General features: G+C 31.8%; 2 protein-coding genes across 6 annotated transcripts in view; both read left to right on the top strand.

The window, feature by feature from the left end:
• LOC139512154 (sodium-dependent glucose transporter 1-like) overlaps positions 1 to 8,428 on the top strand; it is a 31,214-nt gene extending 22,786 nt beyond the window's left edge. For 2 of the 3 annotated variants that reach the window (XM_071299552.1, XM_071299555.1), the window contains one exon: positions 4,731 to 5,904. In XM_071299552.1, the coding sequence (XP_071155653.1) occupies positions 4,731 to 5,827 (1,097 nt within the window). In that variant the 3' untranslated portion in view covers positions 5,828 to 5,904. Of the gene's footprint in view, positions 1 to 4,730 lie in introns of all 3 variants that reach the window. The other variant, XM_071299553.1, reaches the window with a different exon arrangement.
• LOC139512155 (sodium-dependent glucose transporter 1-like) overlaps positions 1 to 17,784 on the top strand; it is a 41,115-nt gene extending 23,331 nt beyond the window's left edge. The window contains exons 1-4 of one of the 3 annotated variants that reach the window (XM_071299556.1): positions 8,603 to 8,647; positions 9,674 to 9,878; positions 15,752 to 16,037; positions 16,686 to 17,784. In XM_071299556.1, coding sequence (XP_071155657.1) covers positions 9,675 to 9,878; positions 15,752 to 16,037; positions 16,686 to 17,779 — 1,584 coding nt within the window. In that variant the 5' untranslated portion in view covers positions 8,603 to 8,647; position 9,674 and the 3' untranslated portion in view covers positions 17,780 to 17,784. Of the gene's footprint in view, positions 1 to 8,432; positions 8,648 to 9,673; positions 9,879 to 15,751; positions 16,038 to 16,685 lie in introns of those variants that run through there. The other 2 variants (XM_071299557.1, XM_071299558.1) reach the window with 2 other exon arrangements.
• The last annotated feature ends 1,068 nt before the right edge of the window (positions 17,785 to 18,852 follow it).

Genomic DNA, 18,852 nt, shown 5'->3' with positions numbered 1-18,852 from the left:
TTAATGTCCGACATGTTGACAACAGACGGACAACAGTATACCATAATACGTTCCGTAAACGAGCGTATAAAAAATATTATAATATATAGAGTAGTAATTTAAACGCATTCTAGAAAAGTCATAGAAAATGGAATGCATTACAAAGGATTAGATCCGTAATAAGAAATACTGATTTGTCAAAGACCGAATTATTTTAATATTTCATTTACTGTTATCTGTTTTTGTCCATTTTAATTCCTTGTTATCTGTTATGAGCCAAATCAATTTGCTGTTTTGCTGTTATTGGGACCCCCTTGCCCCCCCTCCTTAAGGAATAACAAAAGATGTGCAGTTAGCCAATCAGAATAACGTATTGTAATGAAACATACATCTAATGTAATTATTATGACCATAACAATAACTCACACACTACAAATGCTTATTATTTCTGAAATGAGTGAATTTCGTATGCGCTTTGGATCCACACTTTTCAAAGGAACTGACTCATGGTTTCCTCGTTCTTCTTACACATTAAGTCATTAAGCAGATACCATCAGATGTAGTTCTATATAAAACTGGTCTTTGTCTGTATTATTTACTTTCCGGTTTAAACCTTTAGTCGGACTGGTAATCTAGAGACGTCTCTAATATTGGCTGACAAGATTCTTGTAATTGATGAAGTTTGTATACAGTATAGAATTTCTTGTTTAATCCGGTTAGACCAATAGTTACTAGACTTTCTGTTTACCTAAATTATTGCATTGTGTTTTGGACAAAGTTGTACAAAATTACACGTATGGATCAGCAATTGCATATGCAAAGAAGACGGCTTTGTTAGCAATAAACCAACTGTTACTATTGGTGATTTCAATTTCTATACGTTGTTCTGCATTCTGCAATTTTCTATTCAGTTGAGTTGTATCAAGTCGTGCATATAAGTGTTTTTTTGGGTATGACTGCTTCAACAGAAAGTAATCATTACGCAAATTGCTGGGTTCGCTCCTCTAACGGATGAAGTAAGGATTTGCTTAATTATTTTTATGCCCCACCTACGATAGTAGAGGGGCATTATGTTTTCTGGTCTGTGCCTCCGTTCGTCCGTCCGTCGTTCGTTCGTCCGTGCGTCCGTTCGCTTCAGGTTAAAGTTTTTGGTCAAGGTAGTTTTTGAAGAAGTTGAAGTCCAATCAACTTGAAACTTAGTACACATGTTCCCCATGATATGATCTTTCGAATTTTAATGCCAAATTATAGTTTTTACCCCAATTTCATGGTCCACTGAACATAGAAAATGATAGTGCGAAGTTCAGGTTAAAGTTTTTGGTCAAGGTAGTTTTTGATGAAGTTAAAGTTACATCAACTTGAAACTTAGTTCACATGTTCCCTATGATATGATCTTTCTAATTTTTATTCCAAATTAAAGTTTTGACCCCAATTTCACGGTCCACTGAACATAGAAAATGATAGTGCGAGTGGGGCATTCGTGTACTATGGACACATTCTTGTTTATATTGTTTTGAAAGTGATTTTAGATTTTTGTTCCAGTAAGCAGTAACATTTTTAAGCAATAAACCGAAATCGGAAATACAAATGTATGTAGCATACTTATTGTCTTCACTGGGTCTATACCATTTCTTCCAATTAATCCTGTATGCATCAGACTAAATGTTTCTTTGTTGTTACAATTTGCTTGATATTAAATGCATCCTTTCCGGTTAGCTTTAGAAGTAGCATCAAAAGCAGACCTTTCGTATTTTGTTGGTTTCTCTAAATCCTTACTTTTTCTTTGATTTTTTCCATGGTTTACTTTTATTGGAGCAGTGTTTTCAGTAAATCCATACTTTGAACTCAAAATGGCTCCCTTATTTTTTATTAGGTAAGAATGCCCCATTCAATTAGAAGGCATTCTATAGTATTACCAAAAACGTCCGCTGCTCAGGTTTCTATCTAATTAATGTAGTGTTTTGTTTTTTTTCTAATTCATCAGTAGTTACTTCTTCTTGTCTGTAGACATCTAGCCATATTTGGATAATTTAAAGATAAAAAAAGTTTAACATCAATTGTACTTGTCTGCCGTTGGTTTTTCATTCCCATAAGGCGTTTTTCGTTGCCTTGATTGCTAGATAAATATTGTGGGTTATAAATTTCAGTTTTGTTTTACGTTTATTTTTCCATTTTATGAAGTGGTACAATATCTGTCAATGCATAAATTACTGCAGTTTTGAGGTTTGTAACTGCCTTATCAATCTCTACCAGATCATTTATTGTGGAGTCACATTTATCAAGTTGAACAGATAAGGCATGTTTGACATGACAAATCTTTGTCAATTTTATTTCAATCTATTTTACGAGCTTGTCCACTATTACTGCTTTATACCTTGCATAGGTTTCACTGAGAAACAAAATTTAACATTGGCACACACTGTCACAATGATCAGATATATATTAATAGTACTTGTTCTTTATATTCTTCATAGCTGTTAAGTGTTCAGGATACAAGATATAACCAATTGCAGTACAGTCTTTGCCGTTTGGGTGTATAAAAGTCTTTCTGACGTTCTGTGTATTCTACTTTCTTTTGTTTAAAAAATACAGAAATATATGGGGTTCTTTTGATGTTCGAGGTAATAAGTTGGGTTTCCTCTAATAATAATTGTATGCGTTGCTCCAAATGATTGCATAATTTCATATAATATCTCGATATATTCTATAAATGTAGCCGTGCTATTGTTTGAGCTTCTATATGGCATCTAATAAGAAAAAAGAATTAATTTGACAATTATTTCTTTTATTTCGACGTATCAAATACCTTCGTTTCCAAGGCACTGAAAGGGTTGAGCAGATTGTTCAGTTCTTTCTTCAAGAGTATTGCAACACGTCACCTGCCTATCTTCTTGGCATGTGTGATGGAGAAAGTGGACCTCTCTCATGTACCGATTTTCCTATCCCACTAATATTTTTATCTAGTTCATTTATTAAGTTTAATAGACACTTAGAACCTCAATCACGTTAATCATAACGATCGTAAACTGGTTCTCTTCCCTTTGTTGTCAAAGGCCGGTAATTTGTGACCATGTTTGTAACGGAATTCCGTCACAAAAATATGTGCATTAAAAAAGGGCGCATATATATAATGGATTCTGATTACTGTTTGTTATTCATTTATGACCTGCTTGCAACAGGTAACGTCACAGTACCCAAATTGCACCTATTCAAGTTTTCTTCCAAACTAAACACTTCGTATTTTTATGATTTGACATTATACACGTCTTTCAACATAGCTGAATATATTGAAATATACACAAAACGTTTACAGTAAATATCAATAGATGAAGCGTTAACTGGAAATAGTGAATCTACGGAAACGTCGTCATGCGTTCTCAAAAAGTCATCTTCTAAAAATGATCAACACAAATATGTTACAAGCATCCATTTCCTATAAAATGGATAGTAATCATGGATCAATGTCAGATTGTTCTTAATATTTGAAGAAATGGAACAAAACATCTGTTATTCATTTTTTAAGGATATGAATTTAACTATGAATTTGGGTACTCCTAATTACGGAATCCTGAATCGTTTGGAGGTCTGTTCAGACGAAGTTTCTATGATTTCTTTTTCACGCAATATGATAAACACCGATTTCTACTTCGGTTTTATTGATAAATTTCAACGAATTTTTACTTCTTATAATAGTAAAATGTGATTCCTCAAAAACAAATCGCTTGTTTTAACTTCAAACTGTCATTAAAAAAAGTGTTGTTTTACTGACAATTCGTACTTACTGACGTTGGTTGTTCCATGGTATACCTCGTTCTTAATATATATTTATTCGGTTCTGATTCCCTGTATTTTTTGTTTCAAAATGGAAAACCGTTCAAAACAAGTCAATATTTGGAACAGGTGATAAAATGGTTGTTAATTATCCAATCCTTGTAATGGTCAGAGGCAAACGATAAAAGAACTGGAACTAGTATAACTATACTATGACGCAGTATTAATAAATCAGTAAAAGAATGTCAGAGGCTCACAATGAGGTTAACAACAAACTCATCATAGATACCAGGATTAGATTTTTTATTTACGCCAGACGCGCGTTCCGTCTACAAGAGACTCATAAGACACGCTCGAATCCAAAAAAGTTAAAAAAAAAAAAAAATTAAAAAAAATTAAAAAATGCAAAATAAAGTTCGAAGTTGAAGAGCGTTGAGGACCAAATAATTATAAGAATCCTTCAATGGTAGGTTTTTAATTGGAAATTACGGTATTTACACTTTAAAATACTAAATTAATGGTTACAAGTATTGTTAAAAAGTATCGCATATACGAGAAATTATTTTCATTGCAAACAACAAAATCTTTCACGTATGTGGAAAAAATAGGAGTGAGTTACTAGTATCAATATATGATATCTGTTAGTTAAAAATACAAAAAAAATCACAAACATAATAGTTTTATACTTCAAAAATATCACCTATTTAAGAAAATTGTTTATTAAAGCAAAGTACCTACAAAAAACATGTACTGAATAAATATACTGGAAGGTAAATGTTCAACAAGTACCTGGTACTGGAAAATACTTTAAGGCAGAAGTCATCCGTAATATGAGTTTTCCAGTTTTCAGACAAGGTGTTAATCTGAAATTCCCGGCTATGGGTTCGTTTCTCTGAGCCTTGTCTGAAACCTTAATATAACAATATTGATACATTAATTTATAAAATGTCTCTGTTTGACCACGTTTATTTTTATTTCAGTTGGAAACGCTTTACTCATCCATCTTCTCGCGTCAGAAGTAAAAACATACATGCAGATTCTACATTTTATGTTTGCTTTTGGTGGAATTATAGCGCCATTGATATCTGCACCTTTTTTGTCAACAGAAGATTCTATGGAATTACAGTCACACAACAGGACAACGTGGAACAATAGTACAGATAACTATACTTTTTTCCAGAATACAACAGGATCTCTGATTGTCAGTCATATCAATGCCTCTGAACAGATTTATATACAATCTAATTTTTCCATCGGCACCGTTAGCGATTCTGAGGTTTTTAAAGCATACACAATATCAGCCATTCTGACTCTATTATCAGCCTTGTCGTTTATAGTTCTCTATTGTAGAAGTGACGAATCAACATGTCCATCATTAAAAAGTGAAAATGAAGAGCACAAAACAGAGAAAGTAACTGGTCGTATACGAGTATTTGGATTGATCATTTTATGTATGATAATCGCCTCCTACACGGCATTGGAAGACACGTATGCTGGTTTTCTAGTCGCTTTTACAGTGAAATACTTCAAGTGGACAAAGGCAAAAGGGGCTTTTGCAACATCAGTTTTTTGGACTTCGTTTGCTATTGGAAGATTTTGTGGAATATTTATTGTGAATTTAATAGGTCAGGTAAAGTTGCTGCTTTTTTATAGTTTAACTATAATTGCAGCCTTTATTTGTATTCTAGTGACATCCTTATATCAAGTAAGCGAAGGAGTTTGGATAGCATCTGCAGTAGTAGGGTTTGGCATGTCTATCTTCTTTCCTATATTTTTCTCGTGGACAGAGGAAAAGTTTTTTCATGTTGACGGAAAGATTGCATCGTTGATAATGGCATGCGCATGTATAGGAGTAATTATAAACCCTATAATTCTTGCCAGAGTTATGGACACTACACCTATTTGGTTTGGATATATATTAACGGTGGAAAGTGCAGTATTGTTGATATTCTTTGCTGTGGCAGTTTACATAGCACGATTGGTCAAATTAGAACGTTTAAATCACGGTAAAGAAGGTGATATGGTTATGGAAGTAAAAGAATGTAATAGTCCTTCAAATGAAATCAGTAGCTTATAGTGAGAAAAATATTGTTATGCTACTAATTTAACTATTGAAATCAGAACGTTTTAAATTAAAAGAATGACATCTAGAAATCATTTTTCTTTCTTACAACTTTGACAGAGGTAACGCCATCACAAATTTTGGCAATTTATGTGTTATTATCTCAATAATTAAAAGGAAGGAGTTTTTAAACCAAACACAAAATTCTGTTGAAAGTAAAGCTGTTTATCTTTAAGAATCAGTTGAAAAAGGCTCAACTCATCAGATGGATACAAATAAAAATACATCTGACAAAAATATAGAGTGGATGTTGGTACTTGTACGTCCCAACAAAAAAGACACAAATACAGATCCGAGATCCACAGGTCCAAAGGGTCATAAATAAAAACAATTGTTTGATTTCATCAAACATTAAATTCTTGGGGTTTTCTGATATGCTGATTCTAACCATGTCCTTCAGTAGATTTTGGATATTGGACCATATAAATAAGAAAATGTCCAATTTCAATTTTTCAGTTCTTTGATCACATTCATTTTGTGTCATAAACTTACTCTGTGTCACACACTTATGCATGCTGTGTCACAACTGACTTATGCTGTGTCATATATTCCATCACAATCCAAATTCTTAAAAGCTTAACCGATGTGTCAATACTTGCCTCAATTGATCAGGGTGCGACCTCTACGGTCATATCAAGCTTGCACCCGGCGGAGGATTTTGATAACAAATCATTTAAATGAAAATCTCGAGAAACAGTCTTATCAATTAGAATAAACATCACTTATCAATCTGGTTAGACTCCAGATCTTTTAATATATCGTAACACGCGTGCTCATAACTCATATGACGATATCAGAGATCTTGATTAGATTTGGGTCTTTTATAATCCAATTAAAAAAACCCTCTATATGTACAATAATATACAATAATATACACAGGTAAAATGAAAATAATTTTGTGGTAAGGTATACAATTTAAATTGAAAATGGAAATATTTTTTACAAAACAAATCGTACGAAGAAGTGAAAATTTATAATAATACCAACACTTACCATTATTTGTCTTGTATATCGTTAACAAAATATGTCCATGAAATGATTCTGTATGTTTTTCGCCATTTGTTTTGCATAAAAAAGCTGTATGTATGTATATGTATGTATTGCATAGCAATATAATATTTCCCACAGAAAGTAACCAAAAGTTAGCGTGCAATAAATTCTAATATTGCACCTGTAGAGCAATAAATCTTCAAATTCATGACGTCATCAACGACAAAATCATAGTTTAAATCATTTTTTACTTTCAAATATTATATTGCTATACAATAAAAGGGTTATTGCATGAATATTGGGTATTATCATATACTTAAAATAAATAACATATGATTTTTACTGTATGATAATAGCATTAAATCAAAGTAAATTCAATATTTTTCGAATTGGTGCTTAGCGGGCTGATATGAAAAGTTTCTCACATGCTTCGAACGTTATCACATGCCTTTCCGTAACGTTATCACATGGCATTCCGGTGATACTCGGCAAATTCCGGAAAATACACCTGAATGCTACGTTTTTCGTGAAACATTACAAAAAAAGTGTACAAAACAATTATTTGGATACTGGAAATTATATTGTGTAAAATAATTTAAAAAAAAAAAAAAAAAAAAAAAAAAAAAATTATTATTAAGTAAATGCATTTTTAACAGTTTCAAACATAATTTAGAAAGTTACTTGAAAAAAAGTTGACTTTCCAAACAGTGTTCATTATGTATATTGTTGAATTTTGTTGTTGTTGTTCGATTCGTCTAAATCAAAATGTTTTTCTTCTCTGTTGTCAGAGGCATATGATAGAAAAATTTCATATCGAATGTACTAAATTTGGGGTCTTACGTCCGTGAACTTTCAGTCTTTGAACTTCTTTTTGGGAACCACGCAAAAGGATCAATATATGAATCTGTTATTTTTCTCCTTTGTTGAAGCATATAATAAAAAGATCATAACATGTCATTTTTCATATCGCATGTATTATCAGCCCTCGGTCAACATCAGCCCTCGAGCCATGCGGCTCTTGGGCTGATATTAAACCTAGGGCTGATAATACATGCGATATGAAAAATGCCATGTAATAATCTGATAATATTGTCCCTCGTAGAACATACATTGAACTCGCAAGCTCGTGCAATATAAAATTCTACTCGGGACAATATTCCCCAATATTCATGCAATTACCCTATAATATATATTATTGTTATATTTTGAATTATTCAGATGGCATCAGCATGATCAGGGGAAATTAGTATTGTACTAACTGATTTTACCCTCTGCATAGATGTGAATTACACAACTATGCCCTCAGTAAATAAAGTTATTATTATTTATTATTTTTATTTTATAATGATATTATTTATATTACTATGGAATTGCGAAAATAAGGTCCACATTGTTCAATTATTATATATATATATACACAACTCAAAATATATTATTAATATAAACTTCACTTGTTTAAAACATTTATCTTGTATTATGTTTCTTGTCACTTGTGTATACAATGTACTATGTTTGCATTTTAACCCGCCAGGGTTTCATGTTTTACAATAAAGATTATTCATTTATTATTACTTGATGTCTTTGGACAACGCCATAGAACTCATAATAGTATACGACCGCAACATATAAAAACACCTACAACATATAAACATATAAACCCATTCTCCTTTCTTCAGATTTTCCCCTTTTCCTACTTATCTAATGCACAACCATTCAACAACAAAATTGCCCCAATGGTCTATCGTACTTTTATATTTGTCGGCGATAACACGGGGAAACAACCAGGTATATTGAATTTCTTTGTTTTATATAAAATTCTGACTAAATATCTCAGCGTTTTCATACTTCTCCTACATATTTTTCTTTCGTGATTTACCAAATATTACATCAAATTATTCGTATGTAATCAAACAAAACATTACAAGTACGACAACCCTTTTGCGATTAAATTACAAGGAAACATAATCTACGGCAACCCACTAACTCCAGAATATGCATATTCTGATAATGAGATTCCAGGATTATTGTGTTAAAAAATATATATATACTTCATTTGCGCATTCCACTAGTATAAATATGACATGATTTGGTAAAGAAGAAAAAACTAACAAAAAACAGAATGCAATAATACAAACCTAAGAATCAAAGCAAAATAAAACCCAAACTCGTATTGTTATATCACTTGTATTCTACTTGGTATGTGCTTTGCTCATTGTTGAAGGCCGTACGGTAACCATAGTTGTTCATTTCTGTGTCAGTTGTTCTATTCACGGTGGAGAGTTGTCTCCTATTCTTGAAAAAAAATCAACCTTTGTTTTGTCAATTAATCGTATATATAATGCCTCCTTAAGTCAGTTACAATCAAAGTAATTAAAAAAAAGAATCTACCTAAATATATACTGTTAACAAAAAATGCACGTATTTTACCTATACAGAATATAGCCTTGTCTAGGACATGTCTTTTTTCATCACCCGAATTTGACTCAAACTTTAAAAACTTTCATACGATTTATTCCATTTCCTGACTTTTATTGCTTATTCATTGGGGAATTCTTTGGAGCAGGTGTACTTCCTGTTATTTGGTTTTTATAAATGTCTTGGCTACATAATGTCTCTTGAATTTCTTACCTAAAACATGATCATTAGACAGTATAAATCATTTGTATGTTGAAAAAGTGACCTATTGTATATCTGTTTCTCACTATTGGCCTTTATTATATCATATTTCAACTGAATTGTTCTTACCTCGGTTCTTACAACTTTCTTAAATCCGTTTAATCATGGTTAATCGACCTGTTTTAACTGATTTAGAATGGCTGGTCTATCAGATAAAATAGAAGCAGACGTTGCACAAAGAGAGAACGCCGTTACATTATTGGATGGTCATGTAGAGAACAAGGGCGGAAATGCTAAATCATCAGCAGTTAATGACTTCCTCCTACAACTTAAGGATGACAAGCTATTTCAAAGGAAATTTATCATTTTTATTTGCCTGTGTTACGCCTTTCTTGTATTGGTAAGTTCCACTTACCTATCATATTGTTTCATTTTGCAGGGATAATTTTTCCTTAAGTCATTTTTGAAATTTACAATAACCTTAAAATGAATTAAGCATTGTCGATTTTTAAATTAGAAAATGAAAGCTTTTTTATCATGTATCTCATAGATAGATAGATAGATAATTTTATTAACCAATCATGGTGCCCAAAATTTGAGCTATACAATCAAATGAATTACAAAATAAAGCACAAAAAATGATTAGAATGATTAAAGTACATTTAAACAAAAAAACCACATGAATACACATTTACACTAATTAACCTGATATAAACCAAGTTATTGACAAAACATAGTTGTTATGGGTGCCACTGTGACCTGGAGAAATTACATAAATCTTTATAGTTCTAGGTCTATGGGAGACAACTCCTGATCAATTTTATTTCCTATATATATATCTATATATATTTTTCTTCTATTTTTTTTTTCAAACAACAATATTTTCTATAATTTTCTTTCGTTCTTCAAAAAGGGAGTGCAATAAATTAGATAAGTTTGAAGTAACAAACAAATCTTCAGATGAAAGAATCCAAACAAATTTCATTTCATCAGATAATCTTGAAAAATTTTTGAATTTAAATTAGATAGATGTTGAGATCGAGTATCTTTTAGAACAGGACATTTAAAAAGAAAATGTAGTTCGTCTTCAACTGCGTTCTTACATAGCTTATACTTTCTGTCTTCAGCTTTAATTCCAATATACCTCCCTCTTTCGATTTCAAGATCATGACAGCTAGTTCTAAATCTTGTGATTATTTGCCTGTCTTTTTTTTAATTCATTTTTAAATATGGTTCAAACATAAAAATATTTTCAAATTTTCTGTAAGTTCTTAATTTATTGCCAGATTGTAAATTAGTACACTTCCCAGAATTGCTTTCTAAACTAGCTAACCAGCTTTCTTTAAATTTAATAGTTAAAGATGTTTTTACTTTTTTTAGAATATGGTTTTGTTTAAAGTTTGACTGGTTAACAAATAGATATTCATATGATGAAGACATAATCTTTCAATCAGTTTAATTGAGGTCTGGAGCTGGCATGTCAGTTAACTGCTAGTAGTCTGTTGTTATTTATGTATTATTGTCATTTTATTTATTTTCTTTTGTTACATCTTTTGACATCAGACTCGGACTTCTCTTGAACTGAATTTTAATGTGCGTATTGTTATTGTTTTACTTTTCTACATTGGCTAGAGGTATAGGGGGAGGGTTGAGATCTCATAAACATGTTTAACCCCGCCGCAATTTTGCGCCTGTCCCAAGTCAGGAGCCTCTGGCCTTTGTTAGTCTTGTATGATTTTAAATTTTAGTTTCTTGTGTATAATTCGGAGTTTAGTATGACGTCCATTATCACTGTACTATTATGCATATTTTAGGGGCCAGCTGAAGGACACCTACGGGTGCGGGAATTCTCGCTACATTGAAGACCCATTGGTTGCCTTCGGCTGTTGTTTGCTCTATGGTCGGGTGGTTGTCGCTTTGACATATTCACCATTTCCTTTCTCAATTTTATTCTAAGTCTAGAAATTGTGTTTTATTAATGTTTAATGCTTCCTATCCAAGATTCCTGGTTATGTTTGTTCATAGAATGAGATAGATTTATGGCTTCCCTTAGAATAATATTTGAAGGTTCAATATCTTTCATAAGATGGATCCAATATTTTACCATATTCATTATTACATAATACAGTGTAGGGAGTGAACCTAGTTCTCCTCTACATGCCATATTTGATGTTTTTATATTAACTCCAAGTGAAAATTTACAAAGCTTAGTATGAATTTTCTCTAGTACAAGATAATCAGTTTCTTTTGATATAAAGTTATCCAAATGTATTTGTTTCTTATGTGGTATATAACCCCAAATTTCAGATCCATACAACAAGATTGGTCGGATTGTATGGTTATAGATGTGTAATAAAGTACTAGGTTTTGGGCTTTCCACTGAAAAGGTCTTCCTTAATTTGAAATATGCTTTCATTCCTTTGTTATAAAGTTCTTTCTTTGCTATTTGGAAACTCCCAGATGATGAAAAATTTATACCTAAGTATGTGTAGTTCTGTACACATTCTAACGTCTGGTTTCCTAATGATATTTTAATATTTTTAAGTCTTCCTGATTTGTTAAATACAAGAACCTTGGTCTTTTTTGTGTTAACTGTCATTTTATAATCAACTGTAAATTTATTTAATTTGTTAACACAATTTTGAAGTCCTTGCTCTGATGATGATAAAAGAACTACATCATCAGCATACATTAAAATATTTAAGGGATGTGTATTTAATGGGATTGGGTCACATGTTTGGTCAAAATAGGTTGGCAAATCATTTAAATATATATTAAAGAGACAGGGACTGAGATTATCCCCTTGTCTTACTCCTATATTTGATTTAAAAAGGTTTGTCCTGTGTTGGTCTATTTTTACACAAGTTTCCGTGTTTTCATACATACACTTTATAATGTCATAAAATTTTGTTCCAACACCTATACATTTAAGTTTATAAAAAAGGTGGAGATGTGAAACTGAATCAAATGCACGCTTAAAATCTACAAAGCATGCATACAGAGGCTTCGAATTATTTTTCACAAATTTTTGAATGATGGTATTTAACACATACATATAGTCTGTTGTGCGACATCCTTTAGTAAAACAAATTTGCTCACTTCTAATTATATTTCTAGTTTTTAAAAATTTTGTCAACCTGTTATTTAAAATTGAATTAAATAACTTGCCTATGTTATCTGCAATAGTAATGCCCCTGTAGTTTGATGGATCATGATTAGATCCAGACTTGTGAAGGGGGGTGATAAAGCCTTGGCCCCATAATTTTGGGTAAATACTACTTGAAAATACTAAATTAAAGAGTTTTTGTATTAGAGGGATACACACGGTTTGGCTATATTTTATCATTTCATTCAAGATCATGCTGAATCCACTCGATTTAGAATTCTTAAGACTTTTTATTGCTTTTTCTATTTCCTCAGGTATTATTAAGTAGTCAAGTTCATTAAAAACATGTTCATTTTGGAATGATTCAAGTTTCTTCTTAATCAAATCATCACTATATTGTTCATTCTTATTTAATATTTGAAAGTATTCTTGCCTTTCAGATGAGTCGATAGTATTCTCAGATTTGTTTTGACTATTATTTGAGATATTTTTAATTTTATCTAGTAGTTGCCAATAGGCTTTGGGATTTTGATCATATAAATTATCGAGTTTATTCATGATGTGATTGTCTCGTTTGAATTTTCTTATTTTTCCTCTTCTTTGTTTTCGATACGATTCCAGGCATTTAAAAAAGGACCCTCGTACATAAGGATCTGTGTTGTGATTTTGCATTAATTTGTATTTTCGATATAAGTTTTGTTTTAAATTTATTATATCTTGATCTTGCCATTCGCTATTCTCTAAGAGTTCCTCAGATGCTAAAAAATAATCGACAACACTACTTCCTAAAGGTTGGAAGCAAGTGTGTGCACCCATTAAATTACCCATTAGTCTGCCATTAAGGATACGCAATGATGAAGATATACATAGAGATAGGAGTTGTCTGCCCCTAGTGTTAATAGAACTATCTTTACTTTTTCTTTGAATTAGACTAGAATCACATTTGTAATTGTCAAATAATGGAATATGTTTGTCTGAATCCTTTTGGATATGATCAATTTCACAAGCAGTTCTTGCATTTAAATCTCCTGCTATCATGATTTTTCCTGATTGGGAATATTTTACTATATCATTTTCAATCATTTCAAGAATATTATAATTCAAATTTCTATAGAAGGAAGAATTTTCAGGTGGATTGTATACAAAACAAATGTATAAATCTTTCTGAAACCCGAAGAATGTTCTGTCTAACTTTAACCATATAAAATCATTTGTGGCATGTTCTAAAAATTTAACACCCGGTCTTATTGTATTAAGTATATATAGACAATAACTGTTTAGTGTCTTTAAATATCAGCTGTATTTGTACGAGGCTTGGAAACAAGGTGTATGCGAGCTTTTAGCGAGCTACTACACCTGTTTCGAGCCGAGTACAAATACAGCTGATATTTAAAGACACTAAACAGTTATTGTCTTTATCCTGCAATTAATTCTGTATATTGTTTGTGTTTTGAAAGACAAAAAACTAACATATTTAGCATTTATTTTCGATTTGTAATCCCCTGAGGCCCGCGTAGTAATATCAAAATCACACATTACGCTGAAGACGGGTTCTCAAAAGAGAATCTCGAATGTCAACAATAATACATTGCTCAAGGTGAATAATTATCAATTTTAACATAACAACTAATAATTACATTAGATGTATGTTTCATTATGATACCTTATGCTGATTGGCTAACTGCACATCACGTGTTATTCCGTAAGCAATTGCATTGCTCATTAAAACTTTTCATTCATGATAAGACGTGGTCCCACAATAAAGTGCACCGGTTAATTAAATAAAACAATTATAAAATTCGTGTTTTCATGATCATTGCTAAAAAAATGTAATTATAAGTATTGAATGCTTCTTTTTGTAACTTCATAGGGTTGTAAAAGCGTTGACCGTGCGCACATTTTTAGTATGAAGCGCTTCCGCGCTTCATACAAAATGTACTTCGGTCAACGCTTTTACACCCCAATGAAGTTACAAAAAGAAGCATTCAATTCTTAAATATCAACAGTAAAAACAAATAACAAAACATTGTCAAATTTGAAAAAGAAATGTACGAGTTGTCCTACGCTTCAGACTTGACATTCACTAAACATGCATGCTGAAATTGATTTTGTAACAAAATCATACACATTCAAGTTTTGAAATCGACAATTGTCATCGTCATTGGAATGCAACTGAAATACACATTATGAGGTCACACAGGTTCAAACAATACTCAGTCCGGCAGTGGGCGGAGCTTTAAAGCGATATCTGTATAGTATACAGATACAGCATAGCGATATTTGTAGGGCTGTATCTGTATAGTAGGACACCCAATTGCAGGATAAATACTGACAAGCCACCATGTCTTTTACCACTAGGTTTGGTTCTAGGTCTTATAAGATGAACCGGTCTTCGAAAATTTGGAAGTTTTAAACAATTATCCAGATCACAGTGGGTTTCTTGCAAGCAAAAAATGTCTTGCTGTAAAAGATTGTCAACAAAAATACCATCTTCAAATTTGTTAAATCCCTTACTAATACAACCATTGATATTCCATGTTGAAATTTTCAAGTTTTTTTTTTTGTATAAATCATGTGCGCTTACAATGATCAATAAAATAAGCATACACTAAAACCAGTAAATATAAGTCATAAAAATATGAGTTGCATGTAACTGTGTACTACAGAGATTTGTGATGTATAAAATAAAGTACATATACATTTGTTTATATTCATAAAATTGTACATTTTCTTAGGAAATGTATGCATATATCAGTTGTTGTGTGTGTGTACATACATGTATTTTTATAATTAATAGATTCGCACAATATTTATGTCTGAAGATATTGTAGACAAACTCTCTCTGTAGAGGAGAAGAGTTAATAATAAAAATCAAAAATTGTTACTTATGATATACATTTATAATATAATTTTTTTTTTTTTTTTTTCTTTAAAATCTAGTTCTCATTCATGTATCTTTTAACATGTTTTACAAATAAAGGTCAGTGTCATGATGGTCTTTTTAACTAACTTTATCTGTCCTGATTTTAATATTATTAACTTTTGTATTACCACATATCATTTGCACCAGTGTTTTGAGTCTTTAATCTCACATTAAAAAAATTAAATAATAATCCATGTACAGATAGTATATACCTACACGAGAAATATTGAACTTATCATTACAGGGTCTGAATATCGGTCAGTTTGGACCAACTCTCTTGGATCTGCAGATGATAACAGGATGTAGCTTAGATCAAGCATCATATTTCTTTAATGCCCATACCATTGGATATCTAATATCTTCGGTGTTGACCGGCATTATGTTCGAAAGATTCAACAAGCTGTTGCAGATGTTCTTTCCAATTCTTATATTGTCCGGGGTAGTTGCAGCTATTCCGTGGTGCATTATATATGAAGCTATGGTCACCATACATTTTTTCAAAGGTTGTTGTTTGGGATTTCTTGATGCAGGTAAATATTCTACCATTTTTATTGTTACATGTCCTTCATTCAAGGCGGATATCCAATTGAAATGAAACAGTATTGTATGGTAAGCCGTTCTACTTTTTTTCTAACTTCAAGATAGCTTACAAACTTTATAAGATATCTCAGATAGTTTATAATATATCTTATAAAACTTATTTTATGAGATATCTTTTATTGAGTAATTCAGTTTTCAAATATTACAACCAATCAAGTCAGTCTTTTTAGTCAAAATTTTGAGAAAATGGGTGAGGGATACAAGTACATTCCATATCATTCTTTAATATGTGATGATATTGTTCTTGACTTGCAACAACATATCTTTAAGATTAGATTGATATAAAATCAGTATATGTACAGCAATGATTGGAAAAAATAATAGAAAAACAAAGGGTGTGGGCAAGGATTCAGTTGTATATATATATATATATATATATATAGTCACTATACGAATCCTTGGTATGGGGTATCCATCCATGACATAAAATCAGTGTATGCACAACAAACAAAAAAACACACAAAAAGCAATTGACCCGCGCTTGTATAGCTGTTCTTCATCTCAAAGACTCAACTCAGAATTATATATTTTCTAATTTCGTAAACGATTAGTTTCATCTTTTCTTTTTTCTTTTGTAGTTGGTAATGCTATCTTGCTGCATATATTTGCAAAGACTGTGAAGACATATATACAAATTTTACATTTCACCTTTGCTTTTGGAGGAATTCTTTCACCTATCATATCGGCATCCTTTTTATCGTCTCGGAATCAAAACAATGATTTAAGCCTCAATAAATCCGAAGTCAAGATTCATAACGAAAACACAACTCTACCTTTTGCAGTAAACTTTACACTACAACAGTCCAATGTGTCATTTAATATATCTGAAGTTTTCAGTCAAAACGAATATGACAGAGGTAACGGAGATTCAGAAGTGTACAAAGCATATACAATAATTGCGTTCATATCATTGTCTTCTGCCATTCCTTTTCTAGTTCTTTACATTCTCAATAATGAATCGAGTTGTCCTACGTCACAAATTCAAATTGAGGAAGAAAAAAAAGAAGCCATACCGTTTCGTTTACGAGTATCTGTGTTGGTTATATTAGCTTTTATAATTGCTTTTTATACTGCGGTGGAAGACACATATGCGGGGTTTTTGATGACTTTCACCGTAAAGCATTTAAAATGGACAAAAGCGCAAGGATCATTTGCAACGTCAGTTTTTTGGACTTCATTTGCCGTTGGAAGATTTTCTGGTATTTTTATTGTAAATATATTCAGACAAGCTAGATTATTACGGGTGTACAGTTTGCTGATAATTGCAGCATTTATTTGCTTGCTTGTAACATCATTAAATCTTATTGGTGAAGGTGTATGGGTGGCATCTGTCATTGCAGGATTTGCTATGTCAATCTTTTTTCCAATTTTTTTTTCATGGACGGAAGAAAAGTTTTTCCATGTTGACGGTAAAATGACTGCATTGATCATGACATGTGCAATGATAGGTGTGATTGTCAACCCAATTATCCTTGGCAGAAAAATGAAGACCGCACCGATTTGGTTTGGCTATGTTTTGTTAGTGGAAAGTGGAATGCTATTTTTATGTTTTAGCATTGGAGAATACATAGCAAAGTTGATAAAATGTTCTAAGCAACAGTCGCATTTTGAAAGAGAAACCATGATAAAGTTAGAGACTATTGATTCACTTGTAAGTGATAATAAAATTTAATGTTCCATCTCTTATTATTTTGTACTCGTTTTAAAACAGATGCCACTGGCAGGTAAGCAAGACGTATTGAATTAAAAAAAAAGACGAATCTCTTGTTAAAATAAGATTACAAGAGAAGAAGTTAATAAACTACAATTAAATATATAGTTTATAAATCTTGGTTATAGCATTCATTGTGTATCTATAAAAAAAAAAATGCACGTGGAATGAACGACTGCACACATGCACAGTCTCTTTGATTGTCGTAAAGCAAATTAATCCAATTTCGTGCTTTTAAGATGATATCTATATATGAATAAGGGACGACATCAAAAGTTCAATGAAGGATAAAAAAACTTAATTCACATAGTTTTTTCACTGACCCCCCCCCCCCCCCCTCTTAACTTAATTTGGGAAAAATTGATTGACCAATAGGGATATATGTAAAATAGATTTAGATTTTAGATTTACAAAACATGCAGCAATGTTGCCCCCCCCCCCCCCCCCCCAAACTATTTGATTTAAGTTTTTTTTATCCTACATCAATCTTTTGATGTCGTCCCTAACGGAGATAATATCTAAACATCAATGAGACAGAAACTAAACGGCAAAAAAAAAACCCCAATCAACTAAGACATCTACGGGACAACTTGCAAACTATAACAACAGCCAGATATCTTTGCAATATGTTAAACTCTAAATTGTCCCGTGTCTATAAAAGTGCCTATAAATCAAACAGAAACCATCAAAGATGTGATATCAAAACCTAATTATCCAATAAGGAATCGACAACATAATACACACACGGGCGAGGTTTCTGTCTTGGGATTAAGTGGCACCTGAATATGTGACAAGTTTTATTCTCCCGCTTTAGCGGAGAGGACATTAAGTTTTCAATGACCCTTGTCCGTCTGTACGTCCCAAAATTGGTGTCCGTTCTTTAACTTAAGTTTACCTCAACCAAATGTTATGAAACTTATACACAATGCTTATAACCACAAAACACAGATCAAGTGTGATCTTTGGTAGAGTCACTTTATCTATTCTAGAGTTGTGCTCCTTTATAAATGGAAAAATTACAAAAAAAATATTTT

The sequence above is a fragment of the Mytilus edulis genome, chromosome 2 (assembly GCF_963676685.1).
Source record: "Mytilus edulis chromosome 2, xbMytEdul2.2, whole genome shotgun sequence".
NCBI classification, from domain to species: domain Eukaryota; kingdom Metazoa; phylum Mollusca; class Bivalvia; order Mytilida; family Mytilidae; genus Mytilus; species Mytilus edulis.
This window is presented reverse-complemented; position numbering and strand designations above follow the sequence as displayed.